Source organism: Gouania willdenowi, chromosome 5, assembly GCF_900634775.1.
Source record: "Gouania willdenowi chromosome 5, fGouWil2.1, whole genome shotgun sequence".
NCBI classification, from domain to species: domain Eukaryota; kingdom Metazoa; phylum Chordata; class Actinopteri; order Blenniiformes; family Gobiesocidae; genus Gouania; species Gouania willdenowi.
In genome coordinates this window covers 22,302,154-22,319,636 of record NC_041048.1, presented here as the reverse complement: position 1 = coordinate 22,319,636, position 17,483 = coordinate 22,302,154, and the positions used below count along the sequence as shown (strand labels likewise).

The following is a 17,483-nucleotide window of genomic DNA, read 5'->3' as shown; positions in this document are numbered from 1 at the left end:
GACACTACCAAAGGTATAAAAAAAATATTTAATATTTGAACATTACATGTCATCTACGGCTGATGTATATTAGCTATTCATTTTTTCAGATCTCTATGAATGAGACGCAATTTCTACTTTGTACTCAATGAAGTCACTCTTCAACTTGCCACAATCATTGCACACACTGTACATCCACATAAATCCAAAATCTAAAATTTAAATCTGCAAAAAAACAGCACGATGGAACTGTAGAACTAACTGTACTGAGGCGATATATCAGTGCTATACTGAGAGAAATAGTCCAAGTGAATGAAAACTGGGGACTTTCAAATCTGAAAAGTCTGCAAACTAACAAAAAAGCAACTTGATTCCATGCACAGGTTTGTTCTTTGGTTATTCCAACCATTCATGAATTGATTTTCAGGGATAGATTTTAAAAGTTGCAACTGCTGAGCTTTTTGGGTGATTTTGTGCATGTGTACATTTCACATGAGGACAGACATGATATTTCTGGATAGGTCAAAGACATGTTAAAGAGAAGTCACAGGTTGCTTGTTTTGCAAGATTAATTAATTTATTTGTTTTCTTAAAACGTATTCAGCTTTACAATTTAGAAAGAAAATATTGCAAAACTGTGAACATAATTAAAAACATTGTCACTTCTAATAGTCCCCATCTATTCCCCTTCTATCTATTTTCATCCTCCTTATTAAGTAAAGTTACTTTATCCTTTACTGCATGATTTTTTTAATATTCACTGACATTGTAGTTCCTTCTGTCATTTAACATGTTCTTATCTCTCACAGTCAGTTTCAGAGCCTCCAGTGTTTGTGTGATTGGTGCCATTTTGTCCATGAAAGACAAAAAAACGTATGTTTCAACCTCTAATAATGAGTTTAAAAGATATATATTATCAAAATGTCAATCATTGCTTATATGCAGTAAAGCCTCAAAAAGATGTACACAAGTTTTAAAATGAAAGACTTCAATCATCAACAACACATCATCCTAAGATGTCATGTCAGCAGTTCTCTCTCTCTTTACAGTATATCAGCCTCACTGGAGCCAGACTTCAAGATGCATTTCACACATTTCCTGAACCAGGGCTAAAGAAACACATCATAGGGTACAGGTAGTCACTTTTAGGCTATTAAGTGTTTGTGAGATTAATGCACTGTATTAATCTCACATACACTGTAGGTTACATTGATCATTACATGAAATCATTGCATAAATCATCACAGTTTCAGAGTGAAAACTTCTGAACACAAATAGAAAAGTGTCCCAACTTTACACGTCAGCAGCTTTCACTGTTTCTACAGAATGTTGGCCTCACTGGAGCCAGATTTTAAGATCTGAAGAGAAATTATATATTTTAAAGATTTCCTGAACCAGGGGTAAAGAAACACATAGATCATAGGATTCACACAGGAGTTGAAGAAGTACAAACATATGACAAAAACAAGAGATGACAAAGAAACTTCTGTAGCCCCTGCTAAAAGTAAGACAATATAAAATGGAATATTACACATCAGAAAAACAACAACCACCACACCTAAAACTCTGGCTGCCTTCAGCTCTGATCTGTAAACCTTCAGTGAACCATGAGGTGTCACCACTGCAACATGAGAGTGCATGGCTCGGGCCTGAGACACAGCCACAACAAACACCCTCACATACAGGAGTACAATGATGCTGACAGGGAAGATGAAGTTCAAAACCAGTTCCATAATTTGATAGACAGGATGTGAAGAAGTTGCACACTCTCCAATGCAGGAATTAAACTCACCTGGATGTTCAATGTTGTCTTTAAAGCTCACAGTATGACAGAAACCAGAACAGACCCAACATAGAACAACACAAATCTTTGCTCTGTTTGTAGTGACTTTAGTTGGATAGTGCAGAGGATCACAAACAGCAATGTAGCGATCAATGGAAATGAGCACAACAGTTCCTACTGATGCAGAGGTTACCACAACGCCAAAAACTGTGTAAAACACACACCAGCCTGCACTGAAATACCAGCAGCCGTCCATGAGGAGAATCTGAAAAATAAAGAGGAACCCTACGCAGAAATCTGAGACAGCCAGAGAAAGGAGGAGAAAGTTGGTTTGAGTGTGCAGCTTCCTGGAGGGGATAGAGAGCAACACACTGATCATTATAGGAACTGACAATTTTACAACAACAGCTGTCAAACATTTAACAACAAGATAATTCATAAAGCAGCAGAACATGTCATTACTTGAAGTGTGAGATGGTGATGATGACCATCAGGTTGAGGGTCACAGTGAGCACAGAGATGGAGGACAGGATGATGTGAAGGAGCACAGACACTGAGTGAGGGCGCACAGTCCTCCTGCATGAGGAGTTTCCGAGGTGTGGATAGCAGAGCTCAGTTTGATCAGATGTGCTCATAGTGAGGAGAAGAAGCTGCTGAACTCTGCAGCGTTCTGCCTCAGGCTCTCTGATGTTTACCTGAAGTCATTCCTGCTCCTCCCTCAGTCGCAAGGATGTAGAGGCTGGACCTTAGGACAGGACCTCCCTCAGAGACGGCCTGGTCTCCAGACTCTGTAACTCAAGTTTTATTTTATTTTATTTTACCCCTCTTTCCAGCCATTTTTCCCGTAAATTTCCCACATTTTAATAATAATTCAAAGATGTCTTACTAAACTGAATGCCATCACTAGCCTCGCGAGAACTGTCACCTGAAATGGACTGGGTGGCAGTTATCGTGAGATTAGTGCCAACAGCGGCAACAAACCAGATTTTAACTAGAAATGAAATCTATATTTAAATTTTACAGCTAAATCTAAATGTTATGTTATATCTAAATGTTAAATCTAATCTAAATGTTAAATCTAATCTAAATGTAAAATCTAAATATTGAACGTTAAATCTAAATCTTGAACGTTAAATCTAAATCTAAATGTTATGTTATATCTAAATGTTAAATCTAATCTAAATGTTAAATCTAATCTAAATGTTAAATCTAATCTAAATGTTAAATCTAAATATTGAACGTTAAATCTAAATCTTGAACGTTAAATCTAAATCTTGAATGTTAAATCTAAATGTTTAAATCTAAATGTCATATATCATATCTAAATGCTTTATCTTATATCAATATGTTAAATCTAAATGTTAAGTGTTAAATCTAAATGTTAAACTTAAATGTTTCGCACAAATGCTAATTGATCCCGCCCCTTGTAACCTCAACCAATACACAAGCAGACACACACAAAGCCGCTCCCACCCACCTCGTCACCGATGCCTGCCTGGGCGATATGTATGGCTGGTTCTCTCCGTGTGGCCGAGATCGAGCGCGCAGTCATTGCAGGTGGACGAGCTGCCCTTCACATTGCACTATGGTAGTTGAATAGATAAGGAGGTGCGCTTGAAAACCTAAGATCCCTGGATCGAGCGTACCATGGGCCACCTTTCTAATTTTGTCTTTTTGGGGATGTCGAGAAAGTTTCATTCTGCACCCGCCAGGGACGTCGTCTCAACTTCAGGCCATCACTTCATTTCAACGTTGGTTTGCTCAGCAGACGTATTCCAGACATCCTAAAAAGACGAAATAAAAAAGGTGGCCCATGGTGGGCTCGAACCTAAGACCATTAACTTTCAAGTGCAGTGCATTATCTATTCAGCATTGGTTGAGGTTACAATGGGCAGGGTCAATTAGCATATGTGCGAAACATTTAAGTTCAACATTTAACATTTAGATTTAGATTTAACATTTAGATATAAGATAAAGCATTTAGAAATGATATATAACATTCATATATAAACATTTAGATTTCACATTTAGATTTAACATTTAAATTCAACATTTAGATTTAACACATATACAAGATTTAACATTTAGATTTAGATTTAAAATTTAGATATAACAAACCATTTAGATTTATTTATAATTCCTTTTTTTTTTACCTCTATATATGTGGTTAAATGTTGTGTTAAATGTAGGAAAATGTGGAGGAAGCAGACAGGCGTAGCATTGGTAGTAGTCCATTTTAATAATGAAACCCCAAAATCCAAAAAAGACCAAGGAAGCACAGGGAAACCTGGGAGCAGGGAACAAAACACAGCAGTACACGATGAGGGTAGTCAATACATTGACAATGATCCAGCAAACATTCAGTGTTCAAGCACTCTGCTAAATAGTGGAGGAGGCCTGATTGGGAAAGGGCCACACCTGGGTGGAAACATGAGGGAGCTTATCGGTCACAAACCAAGCACACAGACATCACTGGGGGGTGGAGCCACAAGCAGGATTACCTGAAACACAAAGACAAGAGTTAAACAGTGCAGGCCAGAATAAACAAAGACAGAATAACTGAAAGAGGACCACAAGGGCTAAATAACAACAACGTTTGACTGTTGTTTGTGTGCATCAAATGGCTGAGAGACACATCATTTAGTGAGTTAAGTACACTGAAATGACAAACAACGAACCTTGAACCTTGTCATGTTGTAATCACCTTTACTTGATGCCGCCCGCGCGATGAGCCCTAGAGCCCCAGCAACACCTCTCCATGCTCCCCAGAGACCCACCGCCCTGCCACACCCGACCGCACCGTCCTGATGTATTTCAACTTTACACGGCGATCACATTTTCTTACTAATATTTCTTACACAGTTATACAGACATGTTACAGACAGGTTGATTACATTTAATTAATAACATTATATCATATTATTATTATATCAGAATTATAAATGAAGCAAAAGATTATATTCACTTCATATTCCCTTCTGTTTAACCTTTACATGCTTCCTTTAGGACAAATTTTACAGAACTGTAAGGTTGATTATCAGAGCTATGCAGATGACACACAACTATATCTATCACTGAACCCAGATGACTATGGTCCCATTGAGGTGTTGTGTGACTGTTTAGAAAAAGTAAACTGCTGGATGAGTGAAAACTTCCTTCAACTAAACCATGACAAGACGGAGGTGATTGTCTTTGGTAACAAGGAAAAGAGGACTGCTGTCAGCAATTATCTTGAGTCTCGATCTTTAAAAGCTAAAGACCAAGTCAAAAACCTTGGTGTTCTGATTGACTCAGATCTTACATTCAGCAGTCAGATCAAATCTATCACAAAAACAGCCTTCTACCACCTAAAGAACATCTCCAGAGTGAAAGGTTTAATGGCTCAGAAAGATCAGGAGAAACTGGTCCATGCTTTTATCTCCAGCAGACTGGACTATTGTAATGGTCTTCTGACAGGAATCCCCCAAAAGAGCATCAAACAGCTACAGCTGGTTCAGAACGCTGCAGCTCGGGTCTTAACCAGAACAAAGAGGTCAGAGCACATTACTCCAGTTTTAAAGTCTTTACACTGGCTCCCAGTCAGCCTCAGAATAGACTTTAAAGTTCTGCTGCTGGTGTATAAATCTGTGAATGAGTTTGGTCCAGAATACATCAGTGACATGTTAGTCAGGTATGAACCCAGCAGGTCTCTCAGATCTATGGACACAGATCAGATAGTGGAGCCCAGAGTTCACAGTAAACATGGTGATGCTGCTTTTAGTTGTTATGCTGCAAAGAAGTGGAACAAACTGCCAGCGGAGCTGAAGTCAGCATCCAATGTGAACATTTTTAAATCAAAGTTAAAGGCACTTTTTTTCTCTACTGCATATGATTGAGAGAGAGATTTTTTGTCATGTTGTTGATGTAATGATGATTTTACTGATGATTTTAATTGATTTTACTGATGATTTTAATTGTTCTTATTGATTTAAATGTTCTTATTGATTTTAAACAATTGAATGTTTTATCATGTAAAGCACATTGAGTTGCCTTGAGTATGAAATGCGCTATATAAATAAATTTGCCTTGCCTTGCCTTGCCTTGCCTTCAAGATACGCCAAATAATCCTTTACTAATTTATATTGACTAATTTATATTCCTCCTTCTGTACATTTCTCTTGTTATGTCTATTCAGTTATTCAGTGTTGGGGTCATCTATGTCATCACCTTTTCAATCAAAGCTTTTTTACTTGATGTAAGCAGAAATTTCATTTAGGTATTTATTCCTTTTATCTCCAATGAAAAAAGGCCCAAGTACAGTACATAGCTTTAAAATGATATGGTAAGCACACATTAAAGATGGTTTGTAATGCTTCATGTAAGTCTTTCCAGGAGGTATGAACACTGTTAGTGTGTCCAGAACCAGAGTGTGCTTTGATAGCAAGCTTTTGAAACAAATCTGTTGATCGATTTCCTACTAAATTCTCTCCATGAATGTAATTTGGTACATGTCCACTGGGAGGATAATATTTGTTGCCAATCTTTGTCTAATATTTTCAATTCTGCTTATTTTTTGCTATTTACGTTTTATATATTTAGTTCTGTGTGAGTCAAAATTACTTAGGGCGTAATACAATTTAGTGTTTGAATTATATACATTAAAAAAAACAAATTGATAAAAGACCATCAAAATGCATGATTTATCCTTTTCTGGTAAGACTGCGTCTTGATTAAATCTATTTTTTACAAAGTTACCAATGTTGGTCTTTATCTCTCACACATGAACACTTTTTCTCTCTGACTGATTATTTAGAATGACCCTAAATACTGACACTGAGCCAGACTGTTCCATATTTTTGGATACGATGCTGTAATCATAACTAATCAGATTCTGTGCATGTGTACGTTTCACATGAGGACAGAGAAGATGAACACAGACATGATATTTCTGGATGGATCAAAGACATGTTGCTTGTCTTGCAGGATTTATTTATTTATGCATTTGTTTTCTTAAATAACTTATGTAGCTTTAGATGTAACAAGGTTAATATTATACAACAGTAAACAAAAGCAAAAACACTGTCACTTCTAATAGTCCCCATCTATTCCCCTTCTATCTATTTTCATTCTTTTTAACGAAAACTCGTAATAAAATAAAGTTACTTTACCCTTTACTGAATGCTTCTGTTTTAATAATCAATAACATTGTAGTTCATCCTGTCATTAAAACATGTTGTTTGATTCTAAGTACTAGTCTTATTGTGGTCTCACACAGTCAGTTTCAGCTCTTCCAGTGTTTGTGTGATTGGTGAACTTTTTTCTATGACACACAAAATGATGTTTAAACCTCTAATTATCAGTTTAAAAGTTATGAAACAATATTATTAAAATGTCAATCGTTGCTTATATGCAGTAAAGTCTCAAAAAGATGTACACAAGTTTTAAAATGAAAGACTTCAATCATCAACAACACATCATCCTAAGATGTCATGTCAGCAGTTCTCTCTCTCTTTACAGTATATCAGCCTCACTGGAGCCAGACTTCAAGATGCATTTCACACATTTCCTGAACCAGGGCTAAAGAAACACATCATAGGGTACAGGTAGTCACTTTTAGGCTATTAAGTGTTTGTGAGATTAATGCACTGTATTAATCTCACATACACTGTAGGTTACATTGATCATTACATGAAATCATTGCATAAATCATCACAGTTTCAGAGTGAAAACTTCTAAACACAAATAGAAAAGTGTCCCAACTTTACACGTCAGCAGCTTTCACTGTTTCTACAAAATGTTGGCCTCACTGGAGCCAAATTTTAAGATCTGAAGAGAAATAATATATTTTAAAGATTTCCTGAACCAGGGGTAAAGAAACACATAAATCATAGGATTCACACAGGAGTTGAAGAAGTACAAACATATGACAAAAACAAGAGATGACAAAGAAACTTTTGTCGCCCCTGCTAAAAGTGACACAATATAAAATGGAAAAATACACATCAGAAAAACAACAACCACCACACCTAAAACTCTGGCTGCCTTCAGCTCTGATCTGTAAACCTTCAGTGAACCATGAGGTGTCACCACTGCAACATGAGAGTGCATGGCTCGGGCCTGAGACACAGCCACAACAAACACCCTCACATACAGGAGTACAATGATGCTGACAGGGAAGATGAAGTTCAAAAGCAGTTCCATAATTCGATAGACAGGATGTGCAGAAGCTGCACACTCTCCAATGCAGGAATTAAACTCACCTGGATGTTCAATGTTGTCTTTAAAGCTCACAGTATGACATATAGCAGAACAGACCCAACATAGAACAACACAAATCTTTGCTCTGTTTGGAGTGACTTTAGTTGGATAGTGCAGAGGATCACAAACAGCAATGTAGCGATCAATGGAAATGAGCACAACAGTTCCTACTGATGCAGAGGGTACCACAGTGCCAAAAACTGTGTAAAACACACACCAGCCTGCACTGAGATACCAGCAGCCGTCCATGAGGAGAATCTGAAAAATAAAAAGGAACCCTACGCAGAAATCTGAGACAGCCAGAGAAAGGAGGAGGAAGTTGGTTTGAGTGTGCAGCTTCCTGGAGGGGATAGAGAGCAACACACTGATCATTATAGGAACTGACAATTATCATCAAAGCAGAAAAACAACAGCAGTCAAACATTTAACAACAAGATAATTCATAAAGCAGCAGATCATGTCATTACTTGAAGTGTGAGATGGTGATGATGACCATCAGGTTGAGGGTCACAGTGAGCACAGAGATGGAGGACAGGATGATGTGAAGGAGCACAGACACTGAGTGAGGGCGCACAGTCCTCCTGCATGAGGAGTTTCCGAGGTGTGGATAGCAGAGCTCAGTTTGATCAGATGTGCTCATAGTGATGAGAAGAAGCTGCTGAGCTCTGCAGCGTTCTGCCTCAGGCTCTCTGATGTTTACCTGAAGTCATTCCTGCTCCTCCCTCAGTCGCAAGGATGTAGAGGCTGGACCTTAGGACAGGACCTCCCTCAGAGACGGCCTGGTCTCCAGACTCTGTAACTCAAGTTTTATTTTATTTTATTTTACCCCTCTTTCCCGCCATTTTTCCCGTAAATTTCCCGCATTTTAATAATAATTCAAAGATGTCTTACTAAACTGAACGCCGTCACTAGCCTCGCAAGAACTGTCACCTGAAATGGAATGGGTGGCAGTTATCGGGAGATTAGTGCCAACAGCGGCAACAAACCAGATTTTAACTAGAAATGAAATCTACATTTAAATTTTAAAGCTAAATCTAAATGTTATGTTATATCTAAATGTTAAATCTAATCTAAATGTAAAATCTAAATATTGAACATTAAATCTAAATCTTGAACGTTAAATCTAAATCTTGAATGTTAAATCTAAATCTTGAACGTTAAATCTAAATCTTGAATTATAAATTTAAATGTTTAAATCTAAATGTCATATATCATATCTAAATGCTTAATCTTATATCTAAATGTTAAATCTAAATGTTAAGTGTTAAATCTAAATGTTAAACTTAAATGTTTCACACAAATGCTAATTGACCCCGCCCCTTGTAACCTCAACCAATACACAAGCGGACACACACAAAGCCGCTCCCACCCACCTCGTCACCGATGCTTGCCTGGGTGATATGTATGGCTGGTTCTCTCCGTGTGGCCGAGATCGAGCGCGCAGTCATTGCAGGTGGACGAGCTGCCCTTCACATTGCACTATGGTAGTTGAATAGATAAGGAGGTGCGCTTGAAAACCTAAGGTCCCTGGATCGAGCGTACCATGGGCCACCTTTTTAATTTTGTCTTTTTGGGGATGTCGAGAAAGTTTCATTCTGCACCCGCCAGAGCCGTCGTCTCAACTTCAGGCCATCACTTCATTCCAACGTTGGCCTGCTCAGCAGACGTATTCCAGACATCCTAAAAAGATGAAATAAAAAAGGTGGCCCATGGTGGGCTCAAACCTAAGACCTTTAACTTTCAAGTGCAGTGCATTATCTATTCAGCATTGATTGAGGTTACAAGGGGCAGGGTCAATTAGCATATGTGCGAAACATTTAAGTTCAACATTTAACATTTAGATTTAGATTTAACATTTAGATATAAGATAAAGCATTTAGATATGATATATAACATTTATATTTAAACATTTATATTTCACATTTAGATTTAACATTTAAATTCAACATTTAGATTTAACACATATACAAGATTTAACATTTAGACTTAGATTTAAAATTTAGATATAACAAACCATTTAGATTTAGATATAATTCCTTTTTTTTTTACCTCTATATATGTGGTTAAATGTTGTGTTAAATGTAGGAAAATGTGGAGGAAGCAGACAGGCGTAGCATTGGTAGTAGTCCATTTTAATAATGAAACCCCAAAATCCAAAAAAGACCAAGGAAGCACAGGGAAACCTGGGAGCAGGGAACAAAACACAGCAGTACACGATGAGGGTAGTCAATACATTGACAATGATCCAGCAAACATTCAGTGTTCAAGCACTCTGCTAAATAGTGGAGGAGGCCTGATTGGGAAAGGGCCACACCTGGGTGGAAACATGAGGGAGCTTATCGGTCACAAACCAAGCACACAGACATCACTGGGGGGTGGAGCCACAAGCAGGAATACCTGAAACACAAAGACAAGAGTTAAACACTGCAGGCCAGAATAAACAAAGACAGAATAACTGAAAGAGGACCACAAGGGCTAAATAACAACAACGTTTGACTGTTGTTGAACCTTGAACCTTGTCATGTTGTAATCACTATTGGCTCTATTCTCTGGTCTTCACATACGCATTTTTACAAGTCAAAGTGGCAGACTGGGCCATGATGTCATTTTTTTTGGGCTGTCTAGAAATCACGGAACATGAGTTTTCCCAACAGTTGTACTTACAGTATCATTGAAATCTGGGAAAATAATAAAGCAGACTCTTAATTTTGTTGAAGAACAATGTTACAAGTTGATTTGATAAGATCATTGCACTCAACAGATCTGCCGCATTTTTCTGTCCGAGCCACAGTTAAAATCTCTCTTTTTTCTTCATTCTAACGACACGTTTGGTTGTATGGAGAGCCAGATTTTAATAACTTATTACATTCCTACATTTATAATTAATCAGCTTATCAGTCAACATCATCTGTCATCTGGCCTCCGAGCTGGCTGGCATACCTGGCGTGGCCATATATCTTGAAAACATAGTTGTGCATGAGCCTGATGTCCACAATGAGCGGTTCAACATAGTTTTTGCAGCGTTCTCCAAACACAAGACGACCCTGAATAAGGTGCATCCTCTCTGCCTCAGTTATTGAATTTGGGGGATTCCTGCTGTTGTATGGAGCGACGCCACTAAACTATAATGTGGACGTCATTTGGGCTATTGCTGAGCCAGCTCAGCTGCTGAAGTGGGCTGATTCCTGAGCATGACCTGAGGTTCCTTTCCCATTACTCAGAGACCACAGCCCCCTGTGCTATGCAGAGAGATTTTTAGATTTTCACAAGTGTTTTTCTGATCCACAAATAAATCCACGATTTACACGTGTTTTCTCATTTATGTGTGTGTATTTATCATGAATTATCATGTGTAAATCTTCAACTGTGCTTGTGGATTGAGCAAAGTGCCTTTGTGGATCGGCCCGCGTGTGAATGTATTTTTGAGACAAACGTAACGCAGCTTCGCTCAAATCCACACCCACGGTGCTGCTGATCCACATGTGTCTAGAGACCCACCATCCACTAGGGGGCAGTAATGAGACATTTCCCGACACAAAAACAGATGCTACAAGAATGTCTTATAACGTTATTGGTATTCACTGCAGTGTCACCAAAATCATTGCAGCCCTTGTCTCCTGCTGATCATAGTATACCATTTGGTTTGACAAAAAATACTTTTTAATTAATGTGTATGGATTTTTATTAGTAATACAAAAATTTTACTCCAATGTACTGTATACGAATGACATAAATTTATCAACCATCAAAGGAGTTCTGTTGATCACGCTACAACACTTGATTTGTCAAAAACATACTTTTTCATAATTTTAATGGGTTTTTATAAAGAAAATGAAAAAAAATTGTAAAAATGTATTTAATCAATGTAAACATTCTGGTTTCAATCATGAATTAACACTAAAACAGTTTTAGAAAGTATCCTATTTTTATTTCCTCCTATTTGTCATACTTGAGGTGAAGCCTGAATAGTTTATTGGTATGGTGTCTGACTGTGCGTGGTGAGGATTTTACGTTTAATTACTATACACTATCATTTATTTGGCCAAACTGGTGCACTGGGGACCTATGCCAATTTTACTCTGTGTTGGTATAAAATATAGCATCACATACAGTACATCAAGAGAAGTGTCATCACAAACATTTTTACTAATAAAAATCCATTAAAATTATGATGAAATATTTTTGTTAAACCAAGTGTTGTACTATGATCAGCAGGAGACAATTGAAGGCTGCAGTGCAGATACCTCATTACTGCCCCCTAGTGAATGGTGGTGCTCTAGACACGTGAATCGGCAGCTCTGTTTGTAGATTTGAGTGAAGCAGCGTTACTTTTGTCTCAAAAATCAATTCACATGGACGATCCACAAACGCACTTTGCTTAATCCACAAGCACAATTGAAGATTTACATATAATTCATGATGGATAAGCACACATGAATGAAGAAACGCATGTGTAAATTGTGGATGTATTTGTGGATTTGAAAAACATGTGAAATTTTGGGATTAGCAGGGGAGGGAGAAAACAGAACTTTTTCACATTTGGCCCTCTGAATGAGGCTAAAGGAATGTACCAACTGTAGCAAAACCATTTTTCATAATACTGGCCAATTAAGGGGGGGTTGGGCGGGATGTGTCACGGGTCCTTTTGTCCCCACCACACTGCAATCCAGACCAACCAGTTGATATAAATTATTCAATGATAAATAGAACAAATGATTAAATCTACTTTAAGATACTCTAAATAATGATATGGTAATGTATATTGTACCTATTTTGCCAATGTTATAAGGAGACCCATTTTAAGTTCTTGTTTAAAAGTGTCAAACTTATGCTTTTTTCTTTTGTTTATTTGTGATTATAGTTTTCTGCCTCTTATTTCTCTAAAAAGTTACATCCCTGTTTTTCATGTGTGAAAAAAAGAAGACTGTGGATGTGCATTTTCACTCAGAGACTGTTTTAATCATGATATTTTCTTGTCGCTTTACTTTTCCTTGTCAGTTCCTGATCAAACTGTCCCGTTATAGGAGCTGATCGGCTAGAGGAAGCTCACATTACTGTAACATCCACCTGAAGACATGCAGATTTAAGAGAGTCTGTAGCTGAACTTCCAGCCAAGGTTTAAGAATGGTTAAAACTTGGACACAGTGTAACAAGATTAAGTGAACAGAAAACCTGTAATACCGGCCTGCAACCAAATCTCCAGTTCATTCATCTTCTGTTCCCACTTCATCTTGTACAAAAAGTCACATCTCTTCACAGGCAAACTCCATACAGTGATTTTTTTTTCTCACTTGTCTGCACATGCTGTCAAAGGTCAACATTACAAGATGTGCAATCATTATGAGACAACAATGCATGTTTTGTTATTGCAATGAAATACATTAGTTTATTTTATTACTTAATGTTGACCATCACCAGCCCTCCCTAAGGAAGGGTAAGAAATCTTTTATTATAGGGAGGATATAAAAAGGGAGAGCCGTGTTACACCAAGAAGGAAGGGGAGGGGGAAGTGAGCAGGGAAGAGAGACTCAAGGTAGGAATCAGAAAGGTTGGGAAGAATAGATTATTTTACAGTGAGAATGAGATGTGAAGTTGTTGAACATATTGTGCTTATTATGTTGTGTAATCAAGCCAGTCTGGTGACAAGTGTGAAGCTTAGCTATAATGGTGGTGGCTGTGGACAGGGGGAATGAGTGACTGGTAGTACCTAAAGCTGGTATTTGGGATTAATGTGTCTAAAGTTATGCCCAGTATGAGTTTTATCCCATAGCCAGTGCATCGTAGACCAGTATATGTGCAAAAACCGCCACTGCAAACCCAGGAACCGACCCGGGCCCGCAGATGCAGCCAGGCCAGCCAAAAGAGTGGGGGCCAAGGAGCCCCAGGCCACCCCCCATGGCCCCCCAGACGCCCCCGAGATGCCAGGCCGAGAAGCAGCCACCCCCCCACACACATCCGAGGAAACCCCAAGCAGCCGAGCACCCAGCGCATCCCGCCACTAATTTCTATTCCTCCTTCTGTACATTTCTCTTGTTATGTCTATTCAGTTATTCAGTGTTGGGGTCATCTATGTCATCACCTTTTCAATCAAAGCTTTTTTACTTGATGTAAGCAGAAATTTCATTTAAGTATTTATTCCTTTTATCTCCAATGAAAAAAGGCCCAAGTACAGTACATAGCTTTAAAATGATATGGTAAGCACACATTAAAGATAGTTTGTAATGCTTCATGTAAGTCTTTCCAGGAGGTATGAACACTGTTAGTGTGTCCAGAACCAGAGTGTGCTTTGATAGCAAGCTTTTGAAATAAATCTGTTGATCGATTTCCAACTAAATTCTCTCCATGAATGTAATTTGGTACATGTCCACTGGGAGGATAATATTTGTTGCCAATCTTTGTCTAATATTTTCAATTCAGTTTATTTTTTGCTATTTACGTTTTATATATTTAGTTCTGTGTGAGTCAAAATAACTTAGGGCGTAATACAATTTAGTGTTTGAATTATATACATTAAAAAAAACAAATTGATAAAAGACCATTTTTCAATTCTTTCTTAATATCCTGATACTACATTCTTACTTGTATAATTTACAAAATTCTTGTTGCGCGAACTGAAAGGTGTGTTTCAATGTTTCAAAATGCATGATTTATCCTTTTCTGGTAAGACTGCGTCTTGATTAAATCTATTTTTTACAAAGTTACCAATGTTGGTCTTTAGCTCTCACACATGAACACTTTTTCTCTCTGACTGATTATTTAGAATGACCCTAAATACTGACACTGAGCCAGACTGTTCCATATTTTTGGATACGATGCTGTAATCATAACTAATCAGATTCTGTGCATGTGTACGTTTCACATGAGGACAGAGAAGATGAACACAGACATGATATTTCTGGATGGATCAAAGACATGTTGCTTGTCTTGCAGGATTTATTTATTTATGCATTTGTTTTCTTAAATAACTTATTTAGTTTTAGATGTAACAAGGTTAATATTATACAACAGTAAACAAAAGCAAAAACACTGTCACTTCTAATAGTCCCCATCTATTCCCCTTCTATCTATTTTCATTCTTTTCAACGAAAACTCGTTATAAAATAAAGTTACTTTACCCTTTACTGAATGCTTCTGTTTTAATAATCAATAACATTGTAGTTCATCCTGTCATTAAAACATGTTGTTTGATTCTAAGTACTAGTCTTATTGTGGTCTCACACAGTCAGTTTCAGCTCTTCCAGTGTTTGTGTGATTGGTGAACTTTTTTCTATGAAACACAAAATGATGTTTAAACCTCTAATTATCAGTTTAAAAGTTATGAAACAATATGATTAAAATGTCAATCGTTGCTTATATGCAGTAAAGTCTCAAAAAGATGTACACAAGTTTTAAAATGAAAAACTTCAATCATCAACAACACATCATCCTAAGATGTCATGTCAGCAGTTCTCTCTCTCTTTACAGTATATCAGCCTCACTGGAGCCAGACTTCAAGATGCATTTCACACATTTCCTGAACCAGGGCTAAAGAAACACATCATAGGGTACAGGTAGTCACTTTTAGGCTATTAAGTGTTTGTGAGATTAATGCACACTTAATATAACATAGTCTGTAGGTTACACTGATCATTACATGAAATCATTGCATAAATCATCACAGTTTCAGAGTGAAAACTTCTAAACACAAATAGAAAAGTGTCCCAACTTTACACGTCAGCAGCTTTCACTGTTTCTACAAAATGTTGGCCTCACTGGAGCCGGATTTTAAGATCTGAAGAGAAATAATATATTTTAAAGATTTCCTGAACCAGGGGTAAAGAAACACATAGATCATAGGATTCACACAGGAGTTGAAGAAGTACAAACATATGACAAAAACAAGAGATGATAAAGAAACTTTTGTCGCCCCTGCTAAAAGTGACAGAATATAAAATGGAAAAATACACATCAGAAAAACAACAACCACCACACCTAAAACTCTGGCTGCCTTCAGCTCTGATCTGTAAACCTTCAGTGAACCATGAGGTGTCACCACTGCAACATGAGAGTGCATGGCTCGGGCCTGAGACACAGCCACAACAAACACCCTCACATACAGGACTATGATGATGCTGACAGGGAAGATGAAGTTCAAAACCAGATCCATAATTCGAGAGACAGGATGTGCAGAAGTTGCACACTCTCCAATGCAGGAATTAAACTCACCTGGATGTTCAATGTTGTCTTTAAGCCTCACAGTATGACATATAGCAGAACAGACCCAACATTGAACAACACAAATCTTTGCTCTGTTTGGAGTGACTTTAGTTGGATAGTGCAGAGGATCACAAACAGCAATGTAGCGATCAATGGAAATGAGCACAACAGTTCCTATTGATGCAGAGGTTACCACAACGCCAAAAACTGTGTAAAACACACACCAGCCTGCACTGAGATACCAGCAACCGTCCATGAGGAGAATCTGAAAAATAAAGAGGAACCCTACGCAGAAATCTGAGACAGCCAGAGAAAGGAGGAGAAAGTTGGTTGGAGTTTGCAGCTTCCTGGAGGGGATAGAGAGCAACACACTGATCATTATAGGAACTGACAATTATCATCAAAGCAGAAAACAACAGCTGTCAAACATTTAACAACAAGATAATTCATAAAGCAGCAGAACATGTCATTACTTGAAGTGTGAGATGGTGATGATGACCATCAGGTTGAGGGTCACAGTGAGCACAGAGATGGAGGACAGGATGATGTGAAGGAGCACAGACACTGAGTGAGGGCGCACAGTCCTCCTGCATGAGGAGTTTCCGAGGTGTGGATAGCAGAGCTCAGTTTGATCAGATGTGCTCATAGTGATGAGAAGAAGCTGCTGAGCTCTGCAGCGTTCTGCCTCAGGCTCTCTGATGTTTACCTGAAGTCATTCCTGCTCCTCCCTCAGTCACAGGGATGTAGAGGCTGGACCTTAGGACAGGACCTCCCTCAGAGTTGGGATGCATATTGACAAAGATGTTGTGATCCCGATGCTTTATTGATACCGATATCCGTTTTTAAATTAATTTTTTATTGATTCTCTTATCAGAAATCAGAAATCAGAAATGTTTTTAATGGCCATGTACAGTTTTAAGGACAGTACAAGGAATTTGTCTTGGTAGTTGGTGCACAAAACAAACAACAAAGAAAATAAAATAAAAAAAACAAAGAACAACCCAGCAACAATAATAATAATAATAATAATAATAATAATAATAATAATAATAATAATAATAATAATAATAATGATAAATATAAAGGATGAGGGATAAATAAAGGATAGATAGAGAATAAAGGATAAATAGGATAAATTTAAATATATATATATATACAGTGCAGCAGATAATGTCATCATGGAGGTGGTGATCGGGTGGGGGGGGGGGGGGGGGGGGGGGGGGGCGGGTGGCAGAGGGAAAGAAGCTGTTTTTGTGTCTGGAGGTTCTGGTCCTGATGGACCGAAACC

The 17,483-nt window shown here is 37.9% G+C and overlaps 3 protein-coding genes across 3 annotated transcripts; all 3 read right to left on the bottom strand.

The window, feature by feature from the left end:
• Positions 1-1,298: 1,298 nt before the first annotated feature.
• LOC114464072 (trace amine-associated receptor 6-like) lies at positions 1,299-2,397 on the bottom strand. The gene is made up of 2 exons (XM_028448126.1): positions 2,225-2,397; positions 1,299-2,109 (listed from the first exon to the last, which is right to left on the bottom strand). The coding sequence occupies exons 1-2, from the start codon at positions 2,395-2,397 to the stop codon at positions 1,299-1,301; spliced, it is 984 nt and encodes a 327-aa protein (XP_028303927.1).
• Positions 2,398-7,528: 5,131 nt separating this feature from the next.
• Positions 7,529-8,639, bottom strand: LOC114463927 (trace amine-associated receptor 6-like). Its single transcript, XM_028447826.1, has 2 exons — positions 8,467-8,639; positions 7,529-8,339 (listed from the first exon to the last, which is right to left on the bottom strand). Exons 1-2 carry the CDS (start codon positions 8,637-8,639, stop codon positions 7,529-7,531), a joined length of 984 nt encoding a protein of 327 aa, XP_028303627.1.
• A 7,092-nt stretch (positions 8,640-15,731) lies between these two features.
• LOC114463549 (trace amine-associated receptor 6-like) lies at positions 15,732-16,841 on the bottom strand. Its single transcript, XM_028447185.1, has 2 exons — positions 16,669-16,841; positions 15,732-16,542 (listed from the first exon to the last, which is right to left on the bottom strand). The coding sequence occupies exons 1-2, from the start codon at positions 16,839-16,841 to the stop codon at positions 15,732-15,734; spliced, it is 984 nt and encodes a 327-aa protein (XP_028302986.1).
• Between the last annotated feature and the right edge of the window lie 642 nt (positions 16,842-17,483).